The 27,644-nt window shown below is 53.9% G+C and overlaps 2 protein-coding genes and 1 long non-coding RNA gene across 7 annotated transcripts; 1 reads left to right on the top strand and 2 right to left on the bottom strand.

Annotated features, from left to right (window-relative positions):
* Positions 1-508: 508 nt before the first annotated feature.
* LOC133236340 (uncharacterized) lies at positions 509-4,750 on the top strand. The gene is made up of 3 exons (XR_009732844.1): positions 509-1,528; positions 1,937-2,060; positions 3,997-4,750. It is a non-coding gene; the product is annotated as an uncharacterized LOC133236340 (long non-coding RNA).
* Positions 4,751-5,538: 788 nt separating this feature from the next.
* On the bottom strand, positions 5,539-15,750 carry SLC29A1 (solute carrier family 29 member 1 (Augustine blood group)). 5 transcript variants are annotated; one of them, XM_061398310.1, is made up of 14 exons: positions 15,618-15,750; positions 12,805-12,914; positions 11,507-11,589; positions 9,561-9,642; positions 9,244-9,446; positions 8,999-9,138; positions 8,640-8,774; positions 8,450-8,547; positions 8,233-8,311; positions 7,711-7,808; positions 7,383-7,491; positions 7,046-7,131; positions 6,467-6,666; positions 5,539-6,148 (listed from the first exon to the last, which is right to left on the bottom strand). In XM_061398310.1, the coding sequence occupies exons 1-14, from the start codon at positions 15,688-15,690 to the stop codon at positions 6,037-6,039; spliced, it is 1,608 nt and encodes a 535-aa protein (XP_061254294.1). In that variant the 5' UTR covers positions 15,691-15,750; the 3' UTR covers positions 5,539-6,036. The 5 variants fall into 5 exon arrangements, with proteins under 5 accessions (XP_061254294.1, XP_061254297.1, XP_061254298.1 ...); XM_061398313.1 differs by lacking the exon at positions 15,618-15,750 and adding an exon at positions 15,346-15,523; XM_061398314.1 differs by lacking the exon at positions 15,618-15,750 and adding an exon at positions 15,129-15,239 and having other exon boundaries at positions 11,507-11,652.
* Positions 15,751-18,482: 2,732 nt separating this feature from the next.
* Positions 18,483-20,292, bottom strand: MYMX (myomixer, myoblast fusion factor). The gene has a single exon (XM_061398321.1). It carries the CDS (start codon positions 19,831-19,833, stop codon positions 19,579-19,581), a length of 255 nt encoding a protein of 84 aa, XP_061254305.1. The 5' UTR covers positions 19,834-20,292; the 3' UTR covers positions 18,483-19,578.
* Between the last annotated feature and the right edge of the window lie 7,352 nt (positions 20,293-27,644).

Below are 27,644 nucleotides of genomic sequence, written 5' to 3'. Positions count from 1 at the left end.
GTTGTTCTATTTCTATTTTCTTAACTTCAATACTTAGCATATTAAGTTTCAGCCTTTCCCCTTTTCAGACATAAGGATTTAAGACTATAAGTTTCTTCTCAAGTACTATTTTAGCTATATCCCATAAATTTCAATATATAGTATTTTTAACTCAGTTTAAAGGATTTTGATTACCCTTATGGTACCTTTGTTGATCCATTTAAAAGTGCTTAAAATGGTCAGTTTTATATTATCTTTTCATTTATGTCGACAATATACAATGGTGTGTACAGTGCTGAACTTTTGTATTTGAGACTTCCTTTGTAATCTAGGATGTGGTTAATATTAATAAAGCCTCCATGTGTGCTTGAGAAAAAGTATCTATCACCTAGCTGTTGGGTAAGTCTAAATATGTTAAACCTACTAAATCAAGCCAGCTAATTGTGTTGTTCCAAACAAAACCCCCACTTGGAGACTCCTTGGGACATAGCTTGGAGAAGGGAAAGGCTGAGGTGGGGCGCTCACACAGGGGTGGGCAGAGGCAGGGTGCACACCTTTTCTGAGGTAGGGTAAGAGAAGTGGGGGCTGAGGCACATTGTGCAGGGCCCGGGTTCTATCCCTGGTTGGGGAACTAGATCCTGCATGCTACAACTAGAAAGACCCTACACGCTGCAGCTAAAGATCCTGCTCGCTGCATCGAGACAATCCCTCGTGCTGCAACGAAGACCTGGTGCAGCTGAGTAAATGCATAAAAATAAAAAATGTCAAAGAAAGAAATGGGGATGGGGAGGGAGATGGGAGGGAGGGTCAGGATGGGGAACACATGTACACCCATGGCTGATTCATGTGAATGTACGGCAAAAACCACCACAATGTTGTAATTAGCCTCCAATTGAAATAAATTTTAAAAAGAAAAAGAAATGGGGGCTGAGGGGAGGAGGACCACTCTGGGTTTGAGGGGTCTAGAAGTCTACTTCAGGGTTGTGGGGCATCAAAGAGAGACGTTCAGGAGGCAAAGGCTGATGGCTGAAGTTAGGGGCAAGAACGAAATATCTCAGGAGAGTAGGGTGCGTAAGCCAGAAACTGTGGTCTAAGCCATTCAGGAATTGTAAATGGGGCACATCTTTGGTAACTTTCTCTTTAATATTCAATATCAATGTCTTGAAGGGCATAGTTATATGTGGCCTGGGGGTGTGTGGCTGAGTCCTGCCTACCCGCTGTGGTCAGCCCGGCCCCAGCGTGTCTGTCCTCCTCCTGCCATTACACCCACCAGGCAGCCTTTTTTGTCCTCGGCATTGTTCAGTGTTCTGGGTCCCCTCTGACTAAGAAGGGAAAACATAACCCCAAACCGGCTCAGCTCAAAGCAGGTTATAGTCAGGGAAAGGTGCAGGGGGCAGGTGACATCACAAACAACCCTGACCTGCTTAACCGCGCTGCCTGACACCTGTTCTGCCCCAGGCACAAGTCACCGCTCAATGCGCAGGTCTCAACTGCCTGGATTTCTGGGTCATTCACAGGACTCAAGGCTTGCTTGGTCCACCTGCACCAGGTAAGAGACGGGTAGGGCCATGGTAGCGGGGTGAGGAGCTCACCAACAGGAGGGGCTGAGGCAACACATCGGGAAGGACCTTGCTGGTTTCTCCTAGGAAGGATGCCATGGGAATTCGGGATCCTAGGAGGCTTAGAATCCCTGGGATGTCAGAAGATGCCTCTCTGCAATGTTCTGGAGGCAGGGAGGCAGGTGATGGTACCACCCTATCACGTGAGGCTCTGGACCTTTTCCCAAGCCCCTTACTACCTAGAAACGTGTGTGTCCGTGTGTGTGTGTGTGTGTGTGTGTGTGTGTGTGTGTGTGTGTGATGAGGGCTGAGAGACACAGAGATAGAGAAACAGAGACTTAAACTTACCTGGTGCTTTGAAGTTTACAAAATGTTTTCCCATCCGTTAACCTTTCCAGCCTCGGTTTTATGGACGAAAACAGGCATTGGCCATCGTCAGCCCTCCTTAAGAGTCAATATATGTAAAAGCAGCCGCAGATGAGCGTTATTCATTAACTCCGTGGAGTTTCACAACCGGGAGAGGTAGACTAACCAAATATTATTACCCCTGCTTTACAGATGAACGACTGTGAGATGGAAAGCGCTTGGCTCAAGGTCACCCGGACTTAAGGGGTAGTAAAGTCTGCCGCCCCCGCCTCCCCCCACAATTGGCAGGGGCCAGATGCGAAGAAGGGCTGCGCGGATGCAGGCCGCGCTCCCGCGAGGGGGCGCCCGCAGCACGGTGACGTCGCTCCCCCAGCCCCCGCCGCGGGGCGGGGCTGAGAAGGACGCCGGCTCCCCTCGTTCGCGTCCCTGCCTGGCGGTTCTTGGCTGTCGCGCGCGAGGCGGGGACTCGAGTGTTCGTTCGCACTTGGTTGGGGTGAAGGAAATGAAGTCTAGTTTTCGAGGCTTTCCGGGGCTGAAGATGCAAGGGAGGGGCCCGAACAGTGTGGAGGGAGGAGCCGCGGGTCGCTTAGATGGGGGTAGGGAGCCCACCTGGCAGAGGTCGTCCTAATGACTTGGCACCTCTATCTCTAGGGCTCGCATCTCCCGCACCCAGGCTCTCCCGCCGACTCGCTTAATTCCTTTAGCAAGTTCATACACGTCACCCCGTTTAAATAACAAGAATCTGGGCCACAGAGGATGGGTGACACAGACCTCGTCTCTGAATCTGAACCATGTCCCCAACCCGTACAAAGTTCCTGGGAGGGGGGTAGCTGTCCTGAGCAGAAGCCCCTGCTTTTGTGTGGTTCTGCTGACTCATTTAGCATTTGCCCTGCTGTCTGGAGCCAGAACGCCGGCGGGCTCACTGGCAGGGACCACCCGGACCGCCAAGGCTGTGGGGCTCTGATGAGCAGATTCTCCCGAGGGCACCCACGCAGGAAGCCGGGTCAGGTGGAGACGAGCGAGAGGAACCCAGCTGGGACACAGGCTCCTGGTGGGTTGTGGGGTAAAGTGGGTTCTGCTCACCTTCACCCTCCCTACCAGCTGGCCCCAGAAACCAGACGGGCCTCCCTGGAAGCCTGGCTTCCCTCCTTCAGACTGCCACTCTTCCCGTGTGTGTCAAGACGGGTTTCAGGCAAGGCCTGCTGGCCAGAACCCGGCTATCTCTTTAAGGTGACTCTGCACTTCTCTGCTCACATCCATTTTGATTCACTATCAAGAGTTTTACATCCTGAGAATAAATTTCCCAATAATGGGGGTGAGGGAGGGTTTCCTGTCAAGCACCTGCCTCCATCATACTACCCCTCACCCTACTCTTCCCATCTTCACTCCAAAGACTACAAACAGGTATATTCCAATTCATCAGTGATACCTGATGGTTCACTTCTGTTTTTAAGGATGATGGCTAATTTTGCTGGGGCTCTTTAACTTTTCAAATATTTGAAGCCCCAACAATTCACCAAACAAGAGGGAAGTTTCTGTGGGGCTGTGGCGGCCACCTCAGGGGGTACAGCAGCCTCTGCACAGGCCACTGCTTGGGGCAGAAATGTCACACGGAAGGAGACGACCAGCACAAACCCAGCCTTTTCCCACCTTATAGGAAGCAAAGTGCAGGGAGGAAAGGCGAGGCCCCAGAGGCCTGCCTCCCGCAGGCAGCATTGCCTGCAGAGCGCCCTCTTGTGGTCAGAAACAGCCACTGCAGTTGGGCAGGCAGGAACCGTTTTCTAACCGCCAGAGCTTTCTAACCACTCTGCTCTCAGAGGACAGTGAGGTCTTGAGTAAAATGAGTGAGATTCACATTTTTTGATAATTGCATTAGAAAAATTTTTTGGAAAAGATATTCTAGTAATCTTCAAACATCAGTTTCACTCAGGGGACTTCCAGTAGCTAAGACTACATTCCCAATGCAGGGGGCCTGGGTTCAATCCCTGGTCAGGGAACTGGATCCCACATGATCAAGCACAGCCAGATAAATAAAATTTTTTTTTTAAGTTCAGAAAGATGTGACTGTAATCTAAAATGTTTGTCCTTCAAGTCACTGTTGGAGTTGAACTGAGTCCTACTACACAGCTGGAGTCTGGCCTGTGAAGACTGTGAGGGGGAACAAGCAGATGCAAGGAAGCGAACATTTCTGAGTATCTCTGGGAGCTTAAGAGTGAAAACGTAGGATGTGGACCTGAACTTGAAAAACATGACTGGCAGCTGGAGTAAGATAAGAGCATAAGCCAGTTACAAAAGGTGCAGAGGGGGAAGGAACTGGAAATGCGGCTGCTGGTGGTAGAGGAAGATCAGGAAATGCCTGGCGTGCTCCAGGAGAGACCAGCCTGTGACTCCATGTTCTTTTCAGATTATTCTGCAGCTGCATGTGTGATGGCCGCAGTAGACCTGGCTGGAGTCCTGAAAGGCCAGGCAAGAGGCAGGAAGGGGCCCAGGGAAGAAGCACAGGGTCCCTGAAGGGCTGTGGTGCTGAGGAGGGAACCCAGCAGGACTGTCCGGTGTGGGTACCATGGGTCTGTCGAGGAGAGGGAGCAGAGAAAGGGTGCGGTTTTCTCTCAGCCTTGTGACCAAAGGGCTCTGCAGGGATGAGTGAAGACTCAGGGCACCCCTTGCTTTTGAAACTGATATGAAAGGAACAGTTTGTTTCCCACCCGCCTCAGATTGTGTCCTGGTTTGACGTGTACTCTGGGGTATATCTGTGGACTCCAGTTCCCCATATGATAATACTTAACTCTCCTGTTAGGACTTCAGAGCTAATCAAAGACCCTTAAAAATGTGCCAACAACCCTTAATGAAGCCTGAAGCCTTCAATTAAATTAAACTGTCAGAAATAAAGCCCTGACACAAGTGGGGGCGTGGGGGAACGGTGGTGGTGGTGGGGGGTCAGTGTCAGCTCAGCGCCCAGAGCTCCGGTTTCACTTCCTATCAGGAAGAGCTCTTTCTGAGAAGGGGGACTCCAGTGGTATGGCCCCCTCCACCGAGGCCTCTCTCGTTCCTGAGCCACTGCACACCTCCCTAGGCCAGAGTCTGGGAAGAGAAAGGGGCCCAGCTTCAACAAGGACACACAGGCCCCTTGTTCGCCATGAAGCCTGCCTTGACTTAGGTGTCAGGGCCTAGTGCCAGGCAGGGCAGAACCCTCCGGCTACAGCCTCTTCCTGCTGGTGGGGTGGGGGTGGGGAGGTGGAGCTGGCTGCTTTTAGACAGCTCCCTCCTCAGGCTGTGGGGTGAGGACAGAGTGGAGGGGGTGACTCTGAAGACAAAAGAAAGATGGCGCACTGTCTCCACCCCCAGGCCTCCCAAAAGGAGGAATGAAATGGCAAAAGGAAATAGCCTTTCTCCATCTCAGCCAACAGTCTGGGTGTCCTGGCTCCAGGCCTGTCTCTCTTCTGTGGCCCCAGCAGGAGGCACTGTAGTGCCTCTGAGACTAAAGAGGACCCACCCCATCCCTAATGCCTTGGACCCAGGCCCAGTGCTGGCCAAGGCCCATCTGGGTCATGCTCATCCCCCCAGACTCAGGCTGCCATCCCTCTAGCCTCTCCAGGGCGTGAAGCCATGGCTGGAGGACACAGGGAGCCAGGGAGGAAAAAAAAAAAAGTGTATTTATTCAGCCTTTGAAGGCACCTGGTTTGAGTATAAAAAAGGCAGTAAAATGGCAAATGTACAGGGTTCATGATGGGTAGGAACACGGAGAGGTGGGGGGAGAGGCACACGCGGAGGAGGAGGCTGCGGAAATACCAGACCAGACTTCAGAACAAGCAGTCCTGGCCCCCGGCCACCCTTGGTACAGGCAGACAGACAAGACACACAACTCACTCTCTGAGCCTAGGAACCCCTGCCCGGGCAGGCACTGGTCAGGGCCAAGAGACTGCATCCCCTCCCTTGGCTCTGACCCTCCAGCCCACAGTGTCCCCATGTCCATCCACAGAGGCTCTCTCCTCGGGGCCTGGATGCCGGGCCCAGCACAGGCCATGAGCAAGCAGAAGATGGCTAGACAAGAAAACCTCCAGAGGACCCCTGCCCACCCCCAAAGGGGAAGGCAGGAGCAGGCAGCCGGTGCCATCCTGCCGTCCATCCGCGGTCACACGATTGCCCGGAACAGGAAGGAGAAGACGGCCCCCAGTGCCAGGCCCAGAGACAGAAAGAAGGCCATGATGGCTCCAGCTGTCTCCGCCTCAGCCGGCTTCACTTTCCTAAAGGAGGGAGGGCGAGCCGACCTTAGGACGTCCCTGACGCCAGTCCCCTGCCCAACCCAGAGCATCTCATTTTGCTGGCCCACTTGTCTTCCTCTCCTTCTTGGTGAGGGGATGTGTACTGAGGCTGTCTCTACCTTTCTCTGGGAGCCCCTCCTCCCCTCCCACTACCTGGGCCCCGAGGGTCAGTGGGCTCCTCTCTTAGCCTGGAAATCCTGAGCTCTGCGATCAGGAGTCTCCTTCCGCCCACTCTCCCTCTGCTGAGGGTCCCCAGCTGGAGCACTAGACCCCGCCGAGGCCACCATACTCCCCACTCACTTGGGCCCAAAGCACATGCAGAGACTGGCAAGGTAGCCATTGGAGAAGGCGAAGGCAGCCATGAAGATGATGAACCAGGAGTCGTGCTCAAAGACCACCGGCAGGTTGCGGCGGGGCTGGACGTTACACAGCAGTAGCAGGGGCACGAAGGCCAGTCGGGCCAGTACCAGACTCGGCAGCCAGTAGCTGTCCTTCCCAGGCTGCGGGGACCAGGCCATGCCGCAGTCAGGCTGGGCCGGCCCCCGGGGCTCCATTCGGAGGCCCTCAGGATCTGAATTGAAACCTCCAAACCTAGTTACCCTTGTAGGGTACTGATCGGGAGTGGCCATGGTAGATAGAGCCTCTGGCCATGTGCTACAGCGTGACCTGGGTGGTGGTCATCAGGGGTGTGTGTATGTTTATGTGTGTGTAGTCATTAAACTGTACCTCTACAACTTGTACACCTTACTATACATAGATTATGTCTCAGTTTTTAAAAAAAGCATGGTCCCCTTTCCACCATACTTTCTTGGTTCCCTCCCTGGGTGTCTCAGTCTGGACTCCCGTCTCACAGGGGCTTGGTGACCCTCCTTCACCTACCCACATAGTGATGGCTGTGAGGCTCCGGCCCAGCCAGTCAAAGACATTGAAAGTCAAGAAACAGGACACGGGAATGAAGTAGGCCTCTGGAAGACAAAGAGTAGATTAGGAGAGGGTTAGTGGGTCCAAGAAAGGCAGGATCTAGCAACCCTGACTCTCACTGGGACTTTGGTTTCCCAGCTGTGAAACGGAGAAGATGCTTCCAGGCCGAGGAAGGGTGAGTGGGCCAGCAGAGCCTGGCTTCAGAGGCGATAGCCCAGGCTCCCCTCTCCCAGGCTCCTAGCCTTGCTCCCAAGCCCCTGTCCTTCCCCATCCTGGGAACCCGTGGTTTCCTCACTCCAGGCGCTGGTGCCCGCGATGGTGGACTCGACCTCAGCTGTCACAGCAGGAAATATCCCAATGGTGATGGTGAAGACGAAGCAGACGGAGAAAGCCGGGACTAAGATCTGGAGGAAAGGGACCTTGGTCTGTGTCTTCATGGTGCTTGTTTAAAGAATCAAGATTCCCCAATACACACACATGCCCACACACATACATGCAGGAAAGTCCAGGAAAGTGACCAGTCTCCAGTCAGAAAGGGAGGGGACGGGCATGGGATGGGAAAGGATCAGAAAAAAAGGGAAGAAAGGGAGGGGTAGAAGGCAGGATGCCCCAGCCCCACATACACTTTTGAGGATAGCGCGGACAGAGTGGCTTTCCTTGGCGGGCTGAGAGCTGGGGGCCGAGAATCCGGTCTCCTCTTGGCCTGCTTTTGATTCCTCTCCTGGGGGGTGACAGGTGGTGAGAGAGTCTTCAAGATGTAGGAGAAACAGAGCAACAGGAAATGACACAATCCCCAAAAGGGCTGGGGTCAGCTGAGGGTGGACACCCCCCTAAACCAGTGCACAGCTCCACCCAAGACTTAGCCCAGATGGCCTCCAACCCCCACTGCCCAAGTCCTCTGGGTCAGGACCGCTCCCAGGAGTCTCAGGTCAGGTCACGCCCTGCCCAGAAATCCATAATTGCTTCCCAGTTGCATTCAAGGCCTCCCAGGATCTCCCCCAGCTTCTCTAGCCCAGCCCTCGATTACTGGTGTTACCCCCCCATCCCTCTGGCATCACTGCAGGAGGCTCATTCTTGCCCCCAGCTCATGCTGCCCCTCTGCTGAGCAGCCACCCTCCACCCCAGCTTCCTCAGGTTCTTCGGACCTTTACTAATGAGGTCCAGCTTGGTCTCCTGCTCCCCGGGCCCTTCGAGCTTGAGCTGCCGGTAATAGCGGTAGAATTCCTATCAAGGGAAGGAAGGTGGATTCAGAAGCAGAATCTCCAGAGCTTCTCCCTCCCACAGGTTTTGTCCCCTTGGTCTGGAGCCCTGGACCCCCTCTCTCCCCGCCAAGAACTCCAAACCTGGGGTTCGAGTGCTCACCAGCCGTGGCAGGCCCAGATAACAGATGATGGTCAAAATGATAACTCCACAGGCTGTGATAAAATAGCCGAAGGCACTTTCCGACAGCTCGGAGCCACCTGGGGCGGAGGGTGTCAGTGATCAGAGGCCGGCCCCGTCCCCTCCTCCCCACAACCACCAGGGCGACAGGCAGACAGATGGCAGGACTTACTGGCGATGGCGCAGATCATGGCCACGGAGGCGAAGAAGCCTGCCAGGCCCTGGCCACTCATGATGGGGGCCGTGTAGCTGGCGGGCAGGAGGCCGGCCAGGCCAAACAGACTGCCCTGCAGGATGGCGCCGAAAGCTGTGCAACAGGGTGGACAGCAGAAGGGAGAGGGTAGCCGGGTGGGTCATGGGGTCTTGGCAATTCCTGCTTGACTCCCAGTAAGTCCTGACGCTGAGCAGCCCTTTTCTTTCCACTCCTAACCCTGCTCAGGCTCTTGAATCCTCACCACCCAGAGGGAGGAAAAGATTCCTCTCTGACCAACCGTGGGACTTCTGCCCAGGTCCCCACCCAGCCCCGCTTACAGTTAATGAGCATGATCTTGAGCATGGTGATGACGAAGAAGGACAGCGCGTGTAGGGGCACCTTCACCAGGATGGCAGTGATCAGGAACACCAACAGGATGGCTACCAGGCCGCCCAGGATCCGCACAGACTGGGGGATCCTGTCGGAGAGGAGGCGGTGGCAGAGATGGGTGGTGAAGCTGGGGGCCCAGCCCAGGGAGGGCAGGAGGCACTGAGGGGGTCAGGGTGGGGGCCTGGGGGCTCACCTCTGATGCAGGAAGGAGTTGAGGCAGGTGAAGATCAGCAGGGGCACCATGGCACATAAGGTCATGACGTTGTTGAAGATGGTGCTGAGATGAGTCCGCTCTGGCGAGGGTGCCAGGGGGCTGGCCGAGGCCTGGATGTCCTTGCTTACTTCAGCAGGGCCCAAGGACATATTCTGGGACATGTCCAGGCGGTTTGTGAAATACTGTGAGGGTTGCAGACAGGAGTGCTGGCACCTTTCGCCCTGTGCCTGCAAGCGCGTACCCAGGCCCTAAATGCCCCATGGATGAGCCCCTGGGAGCCCATTCCCACATCTCACCTTAGTGGCTGTCATGAAGAAATTCCAGGGCAGCAGCGTCCCCAGACCCAGTATGAAGAAGATAAGCCAGACGGCTTTGTACCTGGGGATGGGGGAGGAAAGTGGGGCCAGGTGACCCACCATCCCACCTTCCTTCCCAAATCAAACCTGGGGCAGCCCCACCCCCTTCCATCTCTCCAGCTGTCCCAGGGCGCAAAACATACAGAGGAGGAGGTGGCCTGGGATGGGGAGAGGGCACAGATGAGTCCCAAGAGGGAGAGGGACCAGGGACAAAGGACCGAAGGGCATAGCCAGAAGGATCTTGGCTCTCAGTCCCAAAGACTCGGGGGACTCTGCAGGCTTGGGGACCGATGTGACCCACACATCCGCAGGTGGTTTTGGAAATCTTGCTAAAGGCTGGGGGGTGGGGGGGTGGGCGGGTGAGTGAGAAAGCAAAACACAAGTCTTCTACCCCCGCTGGGCAGGCTGGAAGTGATTACACTGTCTGGGCAGGGCTGTGTGGCTTTCCAAAGAGGAATCTGAGGTCAGGAAACTCCCAGACCATTCTGGATCTAGGAGGACAGGGATGCGGGTGTCTTGGGACAGCTGAGAAGCGAGGGAGCTGTTTTTTCCTGGCCCAGACAGAACCAGCTTTGTAGGCTGCACCACATAGGAGGCCGGGAGGGATGGGCCATGAAACGTCATCTTGGCTCCAGACTGTAAATAAGAGCCTCCCAGCTTGGGTCAGGACACTCACTTACCCCAAGCCCTACACCTCGGGGCCTGTCTGGGATGGGACAGCTTCTCCCAGGCAGCCCTGTGGTCCCCAAATGTGTCTGCCATACTTTCCCCACTGTCCACACTGCTGTCTTCACAGAGCTGGCAGGGACAAGCCCAGGGCAATGAGGAGACTGGTCAGGCCAGACAGCGGGGCCTGGCCCCACAGGGTGGGGGCCTGGGTGGCAGGTCTGAGTCCTGACAACTGCAGCCCCCTCCCACCTCCCTCCTATAGTCCCCACCCTGAGGAAGAGAGGTGAGGCCTGGATTCAGAGGCCCGAATAAAGGAGCAACTCTCAGCCAAGGTCCCACAGGATAGGGACCCAGTGTGGGGCCACTGGAGAAGGCAGAGGGGTTCACAGAGGACTGCCACCAGAACGGGGGTGCTAGGATGGGGTGGCAGGCAGCCTGGGAACGGAGGACACCAGGAGGGATCCAACCAAACAACCCCTAGGGCCTGTACTTACTATGTCTCCTTAAATTCCCTCCCATACAAATAAACCTCACCTCTGCTTCACAAGTGGGAGGCGGTCCCAGAGAGAGAAAGCTAAGTGCCTAAGATCCCACCGCCAGAAGTGGTCTTCGGCACAGAGGGCTGGGATGAGCAGGGGATGGGGCTGTGGGACTGCGATGGAAAGATGTTTTGGGCACCAGGCACGGCTTCATCAACTTTCTTGGGGTCTAGACTCCTGGAAGAACTTGAATCCAGCTACGGTCTCTTCCCCCAGAACACACACGCATGGCCACAGCTGTGGGTCTAACTGGAGGGAAGTCCTAGGCTCCGGAGGTGGGGAAGTGAGAGGGAGGTCAGAGCGAGGACCAGGGCGGGCCAAAGTCATCTGAGGTCGAGGCCACCTCCGTCGGCTGGCCAGCCTGGGAATGAGGGGTGCTGCCAAATGTCTTCCCACGGTGCTGGCCGGAGGAGCCGGAAGCTGCCGAAGAACAACACTGGGAACTCTGACAGGCCAGGGAGGGGCCGCCACCACCGCCTTGGGCCTCCCTGGAGACACTGCTCTCAGCACCCAGCCACGACAAGCAGGACCCCCTGATGCAAACGTGACTCGTAGCTACCTGACTGGAAGGCTCATCGTCAGTGGCAATCCCAAATTCCAAAGGATACAGCACCCAGTCCCCCCGAAGACCCATTCCCACTCCCCTGGATCCGCAGCCCAGGTCTCCCTCCCTGGTACCTGTCCTGAGGCTGGTGACTGGTTGTCATGGTGACGGCGGTCTTGGTTATGCCTGGCTGACAGCTTCCTCCCTCTGGTGCTTGCTGGGGGCAGAAGCAGTGTGAGGCCCTGTCGTGGCCCTGCTTCCCTACAGGCCTCTTCAGACACTTGGTGGGGGTGGGCAGGCAGGTGGGTGAAGAGGGCTGGGCAGACAGAGTGGGCAGGCTGTAGGGTCCCGAAGGCCCCGCTCCTGCCCCTGCCTCTCAAGGCTGCTCCTTTTGACCCCCTTGGGCCGGTCCTGCTGAGCCCCCCTGCCTGCTCAGACGCTACCTGGCTCCCGGCCTGGCTTGGCCACTGCCTCCGCTATTTTTATCCAGCAGCCGAGGCTGTCTGTGAGCAGGGAAACAGGGGCGGGTAGAGAGCAGGCAAGGAGGAGGAGGAGGAAGTATGGCTGAGAGGGAGGGGAAAAAACAGGCAAAGGCATGAGGGGGGTCATGAGAGGATAAGAGGGGTCAGGGACACTGACAACTACGGAAGTGGGGAAAGAGGAGGGAAACAGTAAAGAGATAAGGGAGAAGAGGGAGGGCGGGAGGAGGACGCAAAACAAACAGATCTGCTGCAGCAGCAGCAGCCTCAGGCGTGATGACCAGGCCAGCCAGAGAGGCCGGCCTGCCCGCCTGCCTCCCTCCCAGGGCAGCCTCCCTCCCTGGGGCTCTCCCTCTGATCTCTCTGGGCTTTCCCGAGGAGCCCTTGGGCTCATGGCTAGCGCGGGCTCTGGAGAGCCTGTCCCCCCTGCAGGCACCCTAGATGCCAGCCTCTCTGTGGGTGGCACCTTAACCATCCTTTCCAGCCAATGCTCAGGGGCTTCCTGGTTCCTGGCCCATTTTCCAGGAAAACACTTTAGGATGCGCTTGGGGACACAGCCGCTTCCTTGACCCCTGGGGACATCCCATCTCCCCCTCCCCACCCCCACTGGGTTTCTCTCTGACTCATTCCCAGGCCCCTGGCTTCTTCCCCTTTCTGAGAGCAAAGTTGGAGGCAAGATGGAGGGATGGGAGCGCGGGCCTGCCCAGTCCCCAGCCTCCTCACTTCGTACCCCTTCCCTGCTCCCCGCTCAGGAGGGGTGGGGGGTGGGGGGGCAGGGGGAGCGTGGCCCCCTGGAACTAGGAGAGGAACCAGCTTTCCCTTGGATGGCATGGAAAACCAGGCAGGGGTGGGCAGGCCTGTCCCCCACGTGCCAGCTCTGGTGCGAGCTCTGGAGCCAGCTCTGCCGTTCTGGGTGAGGACTGGCTTCCTTGCCCACCTGGACCAGCACTCACCAGATGCCCAGACTTGCCAGCAGAAGGGTCGGGGCAGAGGGGGCCCAGGCAGTCTGTGGGAGGTGGTCCTAGCTCAGAGGCAGGCGGCAGGTCTTGTCCATGGGCTCCTTCTGAATAAGGGTCCAGAGTGAAAATTGCAGCAGCGGGCGTATTGGGAGAGAACCCCCCAGGTCCTGCCGGGGGACGCAGCACCTCCATTCTGAGAAGCCTTCTCAACTATCACAGCCAGGGAGATAAAACCCAGCCCTCACCTCCCACCAGCGTCTCAGCAGGGGAGCTGAGGGGGTGGGTCAACTCCCAGGTGCAGCCAGTACTCCAGCCCCAGCCTGAGATGGACAGCCCTGGGGACTCTGAGAAAGGACCTGGACAGGCCTCTCTGCTCCTCCCCAAAATTCCTCTCCACCCCTCCCTGCGTCAACTCCAGCCTCTCCAAAGGCCTTCCTCCCCTCCTCCCCCAACCACACCTGGACGATGATAGCACAGGGAGGGCAGAGGCAGACCCAGACACCCCAGAAGGAGGCAGACGGCTTCTTTCACTCTTCCTTCCTTTCCGCAGATATTTACCTAGGACCCCTGCATGCCAGCCAGGCAATGTTCTAGGCACTTGGGAGACTGGTGAACGACAGTTTTTACATTTTCTAGAAGGATGGGGGTGGGGGCGGTGAGAGGGCTCTACTCTGCGAGGTGGGCAGAGGAGGTGAGAGACTCATGTTTTCTATTAGGTAGAAGGAAGGAAACCCCAGCTTCTCACTTCGGCCAACCCTGTTCTCTACCCACAGGCAAGATTCCAGGCAGTAAAGAGCAGGTACAGTTTCAACACAGGTGGAGACTGGGGTGGCAGACAGAGTATCTCCTCTTTCTCAGAAAATCTGTTTTAGGCTGAGGAGTATTCCTTTCTGCCCTCTGGCCCTCCTCTTCACCGCCCCCACCCCCGTCAGCTACACCCCTACTCTCTGCTGTCCCCAACCCCAGCCCTGAGCACAACTCAACTCCAGGGGCAGCCCACTCCTGCCCACATCCTGAAGATCAGTCACCCCTTTGGCTTTTGTCTGCCTTGGCCCAATCAGGGATTTGATACCAGTTCAGAACATCTGGTTTCCCTCCAGCCATGCCCTGGCCTGCCCAGATGGGGCCCTGATAGCAGCCACCAAACTGGGCACCTCCCTGGCCCCCTGGCCCCCAACACCTCTCACCCACGCCAGCTTCTAGAGACATCTCTGTGGTAGCATCAAATTCACCACTTCCATGGATCCCATATGGGGCAGCCACCACCTGCAGATACCCTCTCTGGCCCTTGGCTGCCTTCACAACCACCATAAAATCATATAGATTGTCTCCATTGAACAGATGAGGACAGCTGAAGTTCAGAATGGTTGAATTATTTGCCTAAGGCAACAGAGCTAGTAATCGAGTGAGTCGGAATTCAAAACTCAATGTGAAGTTTACTCTAGGCTCCTTCAGGAGAAGGGAGTGAGGTTTAAAGGCAGCTTCCCAGCCAGCCTCTTATACTGAGAGGTGGAGTAACTCTACTCCAACTAAGGGGTTAAAAAATAAGGTGGGGGTCAGGTCATCTCCAGTCTGACTTGTGTCGGGTGTAAGGCGCTCCCCCACCCCATTACACACACATCCTGGCAAAGAGAGCTCACACAGACAGAAAAGCAAGGCAAGAGGATCTGGAGTTGACCGTGACCGAGAGGAATGGGCAAAGGAGTGGCCCGAACAGGGGTGAGGGGCAGGGGTGGGAGCAGCCTTCATCCGCCACAGCTCTCCCCTGGGAAGAAAACCTGGGATGTCCTTTTAGGTGAAGCAAAGGTGTTCTCTCTGGGAATAAACGAGGACGCGTCCAGGAAAGGAGGGAGGGAGGCCAGGTACAAGGGTTCGGCCAATAAGAGGCCGGGTGTTAAAGAGGCAGCGCCTCCACCTCTATTCCGCGTGCTCTCCTGGCCATTCCCCGCACCCAGCGCAGTTAACGGTGCGACCACTCCCGGTACCAACGACAAGATTGATCGAGATTAACCTTCAACTCGCCTGCCCCTTGGGGAGGTCAGCTCGGCGACAGGCAGTTTCAGGCCCGGTAGCCAAGTCTTCCCCGCCTGCTGGGGTCCAGGTCCCCGCACAGTAACCCTACGCCCGGCCCCGGCGCGCCACGTGCCACGCGGCTCCGCACGGGGGCCCCACCCAGCATCCCCCAGTCTCGGCGGCGCAGCTGCCAGGCCCAGCCTCCCTGCCCGAGTGGCAGCAGGCAAAAGCGGCGCGCCTTCCGCCCCGGCGACCCCCGGGCCCCCGCGCAGTTTCCCGATCCCCTCCCACCTCCCGGGCAGCACCTGCTGGGAAGGAGTCCTCCCGCGTGGAGGTCTGCGCGCTCTCCCGGGCAGCTTCCCGCGCCCGCGCGAGCACATTCAAACCCGCCCTCCGCTTGCCCCGCCCCGGCGCGCCCCCGCCCACGTCCGCTCCCCCGCGCTCGCCGCGGCCCCGCCCCCTCCCCGCCCCCCGCACGTCAGCCCAGAGCCACGAGGAACCCCCAAACCCGAGACCCCGTACCTGACTGGTCCACACTTTGTACTATTTCTATAGACTGGCCTTCTGGGGGCCCTGCCCCGCCAAACGCTGCCCCATCACGGAGTGTATCCCTGGTCTCCTCGCTGGGGTTACACAAACTCCTACACGGCCGTCTCGGGACTCTCCCAGCGACAATCCTGCTCAGGCAGATCCGGAGCCCCCCACCCCCACCACCGCCCGGTCCAAACACCGTCTCAAATGTTCCGTTATGGCTCGCGAAGCTGCCTCCTACATACACCACTCTCACACCGCACCTTTTTCCTTCCGGCGCCCCCTTCCCTTTTCAGTGCCACTTTCTTCGTTTGGAACTATCCTCTCAGTCCCCATGCCGGGGCATCCCTCTGACCGAATCAGTATGATGTGTGACCAGGGTTTTCCCACCTCTAACACTTACAGATCTGCTCACACTTTAGAGAGATATGTGTGTAGGGGGTGGAGGAGAATGTTGGGGGTGGGGTGGCAGCCCTACTGTAGCCCTCTCATGATTCACCCTTTCTAAATCCAGAACTTTGGAAAAGCTAAGGCACTTCTGGGAACGGGAAAAGCCTTACATCCTGAGTGAATCCTGTAATCTTGATACTCAGGGAGGGAAGCCTTGCTGAGCCCCACATCCTCCCAATCTGAGGAGGAAGGGGGTGGGCACGCTGAGGGATGATTGGTCCTTCTTGTACCTGCAAGGAAGGAGGAAGGATTCCCTCCTTTTTGGTTGGTCAGTAAATTTGGGGGGACAGGGGAATCACTGCTCCTGCAGCAGCCTTCAGTACTGGGGGACAATCGAAAGGCTAGAGAGATGCTGAGGACAGAAAATCCAGTCCAGTCCCACTCCCTGAACCCAATTACCCAAGGGGCCTTTACCCTGGAGAAAGTCACAGACACTAATTAACCATTAGCAGTACTAACATCATAGGGATAAGGGAGAGTCACACTCTCTCTCCAGTGAACAGACTGGGCTTTGAGGCAAAGGGTAATTTTTCTTCTTAGGACTGATCGGTGGATTCAACCCAAGATACTCGGAACAGCTGTTGCCAGCCTACTGGCTCAGGGACCCACAGAGACATGACACACAATCATCCCCTGGCCTTAACCAACAGAGGGCAGGAAGAGGGGTATGAGTAGTGTTTTTCTAGGCACTGCCCCACAGCTTGAGGGCAGCTTTATGTCTGGGTCTCCCCCACTGCATTCCTACCCTGTGTTTGTCCAGCCTCTCTCTACCTCTCCGGGCCCTCCTCTCCCCTTTTTCTTGGCCCCTGTCTCTCTCCGCATCCTCATTTCCCGTCTCTGAGCCTGTGGGGGTGGCAGGCTTTAGTGGCCAAATGGATCCGGCATCAATAGCCAGGCTGGTGGCCAGTGGCTGCAGTTGTGTGCAAAGGGGGCTGTAAGCGGAAAGAGATTAGGAGGAAGTGGTGAGGGTCCCAGACCAGACAGGGGAAGGCTGGTTCTCCTCCCCACCCCCGCTGAAGCCTAGCGTGCTAGTAGATGTCAACAGGCAGGGCTGTTATTGCTGGACAGAAGCCTGTCTGGCACTCTCCTTGCCTGGGCCCCCAGCCAGCACCCACACCCCTCCAGCACCACCTCTCTATGCAGGGATGGTTGCTGAGGGCCAGGGCCCTCTTCTGGACAACCTCGGAACCCAATTCACAGTGGCCTGTGCCCACCAGGCCAGTGCTTGTCATTCACTGCCCAATCTTTTGGGTCCCTCAGGTCCTGGGTACAGGAGTAGGGTGTGAAGCGCTGATCCAGCTGCACCCCCACCCCCACCCGATCCCGCACCTCTGTGAGGCTGTGACCTGTGACTCCCTCCTCCCCCTTCCAGGCCCCAAGGGTGCCTCATCACCTCACACACACAGTCCTATCTCTTCCTAGCCCTGCCTCCATCTGTGTTTGCTGTGTGTTTGCTTGGCTCTGCACTTTGTCGCCAATGTGTCTCATGACTGTATGTTCTCAGTTGTGTTTGTGAGTCTATCTCCATGGCCTTGTGGCAGGGCTGGGGCCAGAGAGAGGCCAAAGAGGCAACTTGTCGGAGATGCAATATTTAAGGGGGAGCCCAAATATTCCAGAATCCGGATAATGTTTTAATACAATATTTTTTTTTTAAAAAATCAAAGTGAATGCAAGAAACAAAAATCCATGACGAACAAAATATCAGCTAAGATGAAGACAGAATCAAGCCCTTTCAGTAAGATACCTCAAGTCCCTCACCTTCCTTACTGGGTGTGTAAGGGAGTCAGGGTTCAAGAAGACTGAACTTGGTTTTCCAGCTTCATATCTCAAACATCTGCCTCATCCTTTGCTCCGAATTCTCTGACCCTGGACACATCTGCAAGTGATTAGGGGAGGGCAGTTATCTCACCACGACCTGAAAAGTCCGGGGAAATGACCTCCGCCAGAAACCGCAGATGCAAACTCCGTTGATTTCCAACCCCCCACCCCCGCACCACGATAGCCCTGCCCACTCCGTTCTCCGCCCCGCCCCGCCCCGCCCGCCGGGGAAATAGCAGGCCCCGCCCCTCGCCGCTGCCCCGCCCCCCTCGCCGCTGCCCGCCTTTGCTGTCCCGCGCACCTGCTGGGACTTCCCAGGGGGCCTCCGGTGTCAGGGATCGGGAACGGAAGTTCCCGGGCCAGTTGGCCCCTGGTTCCCGTTTGGCCTCCTCCATGCGGGACTGGTGTCGTCGCCATGGCCGGAAACTGCAGACCACTCCGGGTCTGACCCGTCTGTGCCACCGGGCGGGGAAGGGGCTGCAACGCACTACCCCGGCGTCCGCCCCGCGCACGGTTGCAGACTCCCAAGAGAGGAACTCTCCGGGAGGCCAGCGGGAGGAGAAGCCTGGAGCGGGCTGAATAAATAAGGCGCCCGGGGCCTTGGAAGGGACCAGGGGTTCGAATCCCCTTCATCCCGCTCCTCCCCCAGGCCACCTTTCTGAGTGGGCGGCGGGGGGTGGGGGGTGCGAGCACGTGCACTGGCTTTTGATGACCCCTGGAGGAAGCAGATGGTGTCCGGGTGTAGGGAAGCGGGGCCTGGCGGAAAGCCCCGCGGGGCCGGCTTGGGGGCCCACAGCTCTGATCTGGAGTCTTCCCCCCAGGCCAGCCTTCTAATGGGGTGTGCAGACAGGATGAGGGTCCTGCAAGGGGCTTGTCGCCTGTGGTCCTCACTTTACCGCCTTGAGCCGGAAGCCCAGGGCTGGGTGGAGGCGGGTAGGAGGGGGGAATGTTGCAGGAGAATAGTAAGCAAAGTATCTGGAGGCAGGTTTGCAAAATGCCTCTGACAATTCTTGTTTGACATCCCCGAGGGGCCTCCCACTGGAGAAGAGAAATGAAGAGGTGAATTCCTCAGATTACCCTGTGCCCCCTAGATCCCATCCTGGGCAGAGTACCCCTCAGGGGTATGCATCTCTAGTCCGCTTCTGAGGGGGAGCGGGTTGCTGCCCACAGGGTCCCTCCGAAAACAAATCTCCCTCTTCCCACACCACTAGCTAAGAAGTGTTCACACTCTCCGGAGGACATTAACCTCCTTACCCTGAGCTCCCAGCAAGACCCAAGACTGCTGACTCCCAGTGTGAGACATTCAAGTTAGAAAGAGAAACAGCTTCCAGGGCATTGGGACTGAGAGGGACAATGACAGAGGTAGCAAAAGGAAGGCTTGAGGTGTTCCCCCACCCGTCTCTGGACAGTTTCGACTGTCCTGCAGTGCAGGAGTGTGACAGGACAGTCAAAGGCATCCTAAGAATTAAAGGCAACAAATATTTATTGAGCCCCTATTGCATACTGGGCTTTGGGGGCAGGACTAACTCCCTAGTAGGGAACCAAGTTCTTATTATTTGGGAAATCTCAAACCAGAGACAGTCTGGATTAGCCGAATTGTCCATTGTCCCAGGGTTAAGCATTGTCCCTCAAGGACCTCCTCTCTCCATTTGCCTGGGGGTGTGAGTAGTGGAGGAGTGTCAGTACCCCTCCCACCAGAGGCCAGAGGTGATTAGAGCAGGTCTTGGGAAGAATGCTGGGAGGGAGGGACGGTGATCTGTTTTCTGGAAACAGAGCATCCCTCCAATCCTTTCTGCTGGGAGGTGGGGGGCATGTCCTAGCTGGACCCCTCTCATGCTCAGTCCCCCACCACGTCTTCTGCCCACTGGGCAGGCTGCAGTCAGTGATGGAGCCAGGACTGTCTTACTCCGAAATAAAGCATTTCAGGGGGCACAGCTGCTACCAGGATTCATGGGCTCATTTTTGGGAGGCTAGCCTCTCCCTCCTCTCCAGGCGGGCCACTCTGGAAGCCTCCCCGGCGTCCGGTGGGCGTCTCTGACTGAGGACGAACAACAGACAGCCCAGCAAAGCCTCTCGCAAATCCTGGGAGCCCAGGCGGCGGGCCAGCCGGCGCAGCAGGGGCAGGAGGTGCTGGCGGGCCAGGCGGGCAGCGGGCAGCAGCAGGCGGGCCAACAGCGTGCGGAGAAGCAGCGGAAGCAGAGGAGCGGGCATGGCTGGCAACTTGCAAGGCGATCCAGACTCCAGGCTCTCCTTTCTGCTCCCTTCTCACCTGGCAAAGACACAAGGAGGTGGGCAGGAGTAGACTCCTGCTTCAGTTTACACCCGCCAGCCCCCAGATCTCAGTTCATGGGTCGTTTTAGCTTTCTGGAAGCCCTTTCTCTGGGAAGGATGGCTGGGGCCGGAGGAGTCTCATCACAGCACGGATGGAGATGGAGTCAAGGCAAGAGTGAAGCCCGCGCTGGGACCTCCAGCTTGCCATTCCCAGCCTCTGGGGCTCCTACTGTCCCTGGAATCCTCCCTTCCGTCAGTCACCCTCTCCTGCACACCCTCAGTCACCTGGCATTCCCTAACCCCTCTCCCTCAATCCAGCAGGAATTCTTTCCTAGACGATTCTAAGTTCTCTTTTCAGGGACCTTGATCCAACCAGACCTGACACTTCCTACCCTCCCAGTTCCCCACCCCCACCCATGGGCAGCAGCTCTCACCAGTCAGAACTGCTGCTCTGCATCAACGTCTGGCTGAATTTGCCTATAGGGGCCACATCTTCACTGAACACTACACAGGGCTGCCCCACCCAGCTCAGCCCCACCCAGAACAGCTTAGGGAGAGACAGCTGTGTTCTGGTATCTGATAAGTGAAGGGAGGGGGCAGCTGGGCTGGAAGAAGAGATGCAGTAATTTCTCCTACCGGATGCAGACCTCAGAGTCTAAACCCAGACTGCACTTTCTAATGGTGTGATCTGAGGCACAGTGATTCTTCTAGGTTCCAGGCTCCTTATCTGTTACCTCAATAATTGGGAGGAATAACTGGAATGGGACAATGTATGAGACCCACCGACCCAAACCTCAGAAGTAGTAAGGCTGCAACCCACACACCGGGCATGCTCAGAGCGGCCCAGACAGAGAATAGGACGGGGGCAGGCATTGTGGGCTGTCTCCTGGGGAGTGGAGAAGTAGGGTCAGAGTCCATATCATAGCTGGACACAGCTGGGTGGAACTCCCACTCAGGGATGGGAAGAGGCATACTCATGTCAGGACCCTCTCCACATTTTTCTCTGGAAGATTAAATGGAGTTCCATGAGATAGCCAGGTAGAGACGGTCCAGATTTGTTTTATTCTGTTTTTAAATACCTCATACTGACGTGCACATTGCTATATTTGAAATAGATAGCCAACAACCACCCGCTGTATAGCACAGGAAACTCTGCTCAATGCTCCATAATAACCTAAATGGGAAAAAATTTGAAAAAGAATTTTTTTGTATATGTATATGTATATATATATTTAGGTATACACTTTGCTGTACAACCAAAACTAGACAATATTCTTAATCAACTATACTCCAATATAAAATAAAAAAAATTTTTAAATAGTACATAAGATAAATACCTCATTCTTCTATTTCCTAAAATTGGTATAATTTCTGCCTTGATGGACTCAGATGCGATAATGGCCATGAAAGTATTTTGTAGAATAAGGACATGGGAATATGATCATTTATCAACCTGTCACCACCCACCTTTAGCATCACCATGATCTCCACGTCTCCACCATCAACAACCTTGAAGAAAGAAAACTTTCAGTTTTGCCAATAAGGTCTATCCTCCTTCTACCCAGAGGAAGCAGGGAGTGGGGGGCAGCTAGAGTACAGATGTATAAATGTGGTCTTCCTTTCCTTCCTGTCCCTTCCTGTCCGTTCCAGAGGAGTTGTGCTGGTCAGTGTTTTCCCTGGACTACGGTTGGGACATGTATTGAGTACGTGTGTGTGTCATGCCTGTGAGTTCATTTTGTTGTTTTTCAGTCACTCAGTTGTATCTGACTCTTTGTGACCCTATGGACTGCAGCACACCAGGCTTCCCTGTCCTTCACCATCTCCTGGAGTTTGCTCAAACTCATGTCCATTGAGTTGGTGATGCCATCCAACCATCTCATCTTCTGTTGCCCCTTTCTCCTCCACCCTCAACTTTTTCCCATTATCAGGGTCTTTTCCACTGAGTTGGCTTTTCACATTACGTGGCCAAGGTATTAGAGCTTCAGCATCAGTCCTTCCAATGAATATTCAGGATTGATTTCCTATAGGATTGATTGGTTTGATCTTACTGTCCAAGGGACTCTCAAGAGATTTCTCCAGCACCACAGTTCAAAGGCATCAATTCTTCGGTGCTCAGCCTTTTTTATTGTCCCGCTCTCATATGTTTTGCCAAGACAATGCACTGGTCATAACAAACACCCTCTTCCAACAACACAAGAGAAGACTCTATACATGGACATCACCGGATGGTCAACACTGAAATCAGATTGATTATATTCTTTGCAGCCAAAGATGGAGAAGCTCTATACAATCAGCAAAAACAAGACCAGGAGCTGACTGTGGCTCAGACCATGAACTCCTTATTGCCAAATTCAGACTTAAATTGAAGAAAGTAGGGAAAACCACTAGACCATTCAGGTATGACCTAAATCAAATCCCTTATGATTATACAGTGGAAGTGAGAAATAGATTTAAGGACCTAGATCTGATAGATAGAGTGCCTGATGAACTATGGAATGAGGTTCGAGACATTGTACAGGAGACAGGGATCAAGACCATCCCCATGGAAAAGAAATGCAAAAAAGCAAAATGGCTGTCTGGGGAGGCCTTACAAATAGCTGTGAAAAGAAGAGAAGTGAAAAGCAAAGGAGAAAAGGAAAGATATAAACATCTGAATGCAGAGTTCCAAAGAATAGCAAGAAGAGATAAGAAAGTCTTCTTCAGTGATCAATGCAAAGAAATAGAGGAAAACAATAGAATGGGAAAGACTAGGGATCTCTTCAAGAAAATCAGAGATACCAAAGGAACATTTCATGCAAAGACGGGCTCGATAAAGGACAGAAATGGTATGGACCTAACAGAAGCAGAAGATATTAAGAAGAGATGGCAAGAATACACAGAAGAACTGTACAAAAAAGATCTTCACAACCCAGATAATCACGATGGTGTGATCACTGACCTAGAGCCAGACATCCTGGAATGTGAAGTCAAGTGGGCCTTAGAAAGCATCACTACGGACAAAGCTAGTGGAGGTGATGGAATTCCAGTTGAGCTATTCCAAATCCTGAAAGATGATGCTGTGAAAGTGCTGCACTCAATATGCCAGCAAATTTGGAAAACTCAGCAGTGGCCACAGGACTGGAAAAGGTCAGTTTTCATTCCAATCCCAAAGAAAGGCAGTGTCAAAGAATGCTCAAACTACCACACAATTGCACTCATCTCACACGCTAGTAAAGTAATGCTCAAAATTCTCTACGCCAGGCTTCAGCAATATGTGAACCGTGAATTTCCTGATGTTTAAGCTGGTTTTAGAAAAGGCAGAGGAACCAGAGATCAAATTGCCAACATCCGCTGGATCATGGAAAAAGCAAGAGAGTTCCAGAAAAGCATCTATTTCTGCTTTATTGACTGTACCAAAGCCTTTGACTGTGTGGATCACAATGAACTGTGGAAAATTCTGAAAGAGATGGGAATACCAGACCACCTGATCTGCCTCTTGAGAAACCTATATACAGGTCAGGAAGCAACAGTTAGAACTGGACATGGAATAACAGACTGGTTCCAAATAGGAAAAGGAGTACGTTAAGGCTGTATATTGTCACCCTGTTTATTTAACTTATATGCAGAGTACATCATGAGAAACGCTGGACTGGAAGAAACACAAGTTGGAATCAAGATTGCCGGGAGAAATATCAATAACCTCAGATATGCAGATGACACCACCCTTATGGCAGAAAGTGAAGAGGAACTCAAAAGCCTCTTGATGAAAGGGAAAGTGGAGAGTGAAAAAGTTGGCTTAAAGCTCAACATTCAGAAAACGAAGATCATGGCATCCGGTCCCATCACTTTATGGGAAATAGATGGGGAAACAGTGGAAACAGTGTCAGACTTTATTTTTCTGGGCTCCAAAATCACTACAGATGGTGACTGCAGCCATGAAATTAAAAGATGCTTACTCCTTGGAAGGAAAGTTATGACCAACCTAGATAGCATATTCAAAAGCAGAGACATTACTTTGCCAACAAAGGTTCGTCTAGTCAAGGCTATGGTTTTTCCTGTGGTCATGTATGGATGTGAGAGTGGGACTGTGAAGAAGGTTGAGCACCGAAGAATTGATGCTTTTGAACTGTGGTGTTGGAGAAGACTCTTGAGAGTCCCTTGGACTGCAAGGAGATCCAACCAGTCCATTCTGAAGGAGATCAGCCCTGGGATTTCTTTGGAAGGAATGATGCTAAAGCTGAAACTCCAGTCCTTTGGCCACCTCATGCGAAGAGTTGACTCATTGGAGAAGACTCTGATGCTGGGAGGGATTAGGGGCAGGAGGAGAAGGGGACGACAGAGGATGAGATGGCTGGATGGCATCACTGACTCGATGGACGTGAGTCTGGGTGAACTCCGGGAGTTGGTGATGGACAGGGAGGCCTGGCGTGCTGCGATTCATGGGGTCGCAAAGAGTCAGACACGACTGAATGACTGATCTGATCATATCCGTTCATCTCATATCCTGCTCTCATTTCCGATGGCTGGAAAAACCATAGCTTTGACTACACGGGCCCTTGTAGGCAAAGTAATATCTCTGCTTTTTAATATGCTGTCTAGGCTTGTCATTGCTTTTCTTCCAAGGAGCAGGCAAGGAGTTCATGATCTCACTCAATTTTCACCATTGCTCTTCAGGGAAATGACTATTATGACCTTTGTACAGATAAGGAAACTGACATTTAGAGAGGTTACCCCAGATCACACAGTGGATAAATGGCCTGGTCACCCCACCAAAACCTGCCTCTCCTCCAGCCTTTCCCATATCTGTAAGAGGCAACTACCTCTTTCTGTTTACTCTGACCAAAATCCTGAAAGTTATCCTTGACTTCTGTCTTCTTATCACAGTTCACTACCCACAGTAGTAAATCCTGAGGGCTCTGTTTGTCATCTTTCACTTGAATTATTATAATAGCCTTCTAACTGGTGTTCTTGTTTCTCTTTTCCATACAGTGACCAGGGTGATCTTTCTAAAACATGAGTTAGATCCTGTCCTTTTTCTGCTGAAACTGTCCAATGACTCCCTTTTCATTAAGAATTAAAGCCAAAGGCTTTAACTGTGACCTCCCAGGCCCTGGCTTCCAAGTTCTAGTCCTTGCCTCTCTCTCTGTGGCAGCCATACTGGCTTCCTGCTGCTCCCTAACTGTGCCAGACATGTTTTTGCCTCAGGGCCTTTGCACCTACCATTGCTCCTGCCTACAAGGCACTATCTTCAGGCATCCATATGGTTCCATTGCTCACCTCCTTTAAATCTTGGTTCAAAGGTTATGCATCCACTCTGTTTAACAGGACATTCACTCCACTCCATCCTGCCTTCTCGCCATCCTCTCTTTTGCTTTATTGACCTCCTCAGCAAATCCTTCTGACAAACTGTATGTCCTCCTTTCTTATCTTGCTGTCTATGTCCTAGAATGTAAACTAGAATGTAAACTCCATGAGAGTAGGGACTTATGTCTGTTTTGTCTGCTGCTCTGTTCCCAGTGCTCAGCAATAAATATTTCTTGTAAGAATAAATAAGTATATATTCTGTAAAGGGCTCCAAATCCAGGCCTGCTTGCTGCAGAGCCTGTGCTATTGAGCCCCAGAGCTCTGTGAATCTGAACACACTTCTAGGATGTGTGCAGAACCCCTGCGGGCCACAGTCAGCTGGAAAGAGCCACTCAGGGGAGGAACTGACCTTGGTGAGCCCAGGGGAGGGGAAGTAGGTTCCCTCTGGGATCTGCCAAAGTATGTAATCTCCAGGGAACCTTAGAGGTCCCACCACGCACTGACCCAGATCTACAATTGCTGTGACCTTGGGTAAGTCACGATCCATCCCTCCCAACTCAGTGTACACAGATGTGAGATCCTCTGAAACCGTGGACAAGCCCCCGTGTCCTTGTCTTTTTAAGTAAAATGTTGACTCAAGAGTTCGTGATTGGGAAATGTGAAGATGTAGGAACAAAGAAGAGCTGTTGGGCTAAGGAACTAGTAACAGTTTAGACTCTAATTCTCCCACATAAAACAGTCACCAAACATCCAACAGTGAGATCCTTGGATCCTGGGCCTGGGGCTGGACCTCCATCCCTTCCCTGTCCCCAGCAGACAGTGAGGGGCTCCAGCGGCCTGGGACAGTGAGACAGGTAAAGAAACAGGATGTTGTCTCCAGTAACAATGGGAAACCCCAGAGGGGATTGGGAAGGGAGGGGGAGGAAGGGCCGCAGCTGTGTCCAGCGCCTGGATCTGGCTTTAGTTCATTCTCTACCCCTCACCCCCTCTTGGGATTAACTCACTTCACCTCCTTCCCACTTTCACTTGGGATTAATCCCACCAAGTGGCCTTCCCCAAGGCAGAAAAGGATTTCCTCAGCCTTTCCTGGAAAGATAACCATCCCTTCTGGCAACAGAGCTGCCAGGAAACAGTTCCTTCTAATTACTGATTTAGCTTTGTGTAATGGATCCTGCATGCGTGGCTCTGACCTCTGCCCCCAGTCCTCTGCTGGCAGGGAAGGAAACTGGCCCAAATTCCTGTTTCTCAAAGTCAATTTAAAAAAATGATGTATTTGGGTGCCAACTTGTGAAGTTAAGGCCTGTAGGCTGAGTCATAAATGACCCCTGAGGTTCTTTCAGTGGTTTTCCCCGATCTACAGGCTTCTCAGAAATGTCCTGGAGACCCCTCCCCTCATACATAGACATCATTTTTTTATATAATTTTCTTTATTTATGTATTTATCTACTGGCTGTGCCGGGTTTTAGTTGCTGCATGGGCTTTTCTCCGTTATGATGAGCGGGGGCTACTTTCTCGTCCCAGTGTGCGGTCTTCTCATTTCAGTAGCTTCTCTTGTTGCTGAGCACAGTCTTTAGGGTGCACGGGCTTCAGCAGTTGAGGTTCCCGGGTTCTAGAGCACAGGCTGCAGAGCACAGGCTCCATAGTTGTAGTGCACGGGCTTAGTTGCTCCAAGGCATGTGGGATCTTCCTGGACCAGGGATCGAACTCACATCGCCTATATTGGCAGGCAGATTCTTTACCACTGAGCCACCAGGGAAGCCCACATAGACATCATTTAATTGAGCCGTTCATGTCAACAGCAAGCATGTATGCGGTGCTGAGGACACAGGACACACACATCAAGAATCAACAGCATGACCAACAAGGACATGGGCAAACCATTTCAGTGGTGAGAGCTGGGAATAGAGCTAACGGGTTCTCATGAGACCTAGAAGCACTGGGCCTTCTGCTCCTCCCACCCCTGTCTGCTGTCTCCATCTAGGGCTTCAGAGCCTTGTACCACCCTGCCAGTCATTCTGCGAGGACCCAGACAGACCCGTGAAGAGTGCTTCCGATGGTCACTCCAATCTGGATTCACCCTCCGGCTCTGGGGCCTTCTCAGTGCTGCTCTGGATGACCAAACATACTGCGCGAGGCCAACCGGGGGTGTGAGCGACTTCTTGCCGCTGTGCTGCTTGGCGGTCCTCCTCCCTACAGTGGTAATCATCATGTAATCTGCCTCAGGCAGGATCAAGAGATGGGAGATATCCAGAGCTTGGCTTTTAGAAGGTGTTCAATAAATAACATTTTCCTGCCTGATTGGGAGTTGGGGATTTGTAGATACAAACTGTTATATATAAGATGAATAAACAACAGGGCCCTACTGTATAGCACAGGGAGCTATATTCAACATCCTGTGATAAACATTAATGGAAAATAATAGGAAAAAGAATATATATATGTATAACTGAATCACTTTGCTGTACAGC

The sequence above is a fragment of the Bos javanicus genome, chromosome 23 (assembly GCF_032452875.1).
Source record: "Bos javanicus breed banteng chromosome 23, ARS-OSU_banteng_1.0, whole genome shotgun sequence".
Classification (NCBI taxonomy): Eukaryota; Metazoa; Chordata; class Mammalia; order Artiodactyla; family Bovidae; genus Bos; species Bos javanicus.
Note: the sequence above shows the minus strand (reverse complement) of the source record. Positions and strands in the feature narration are given on the sequence as shown.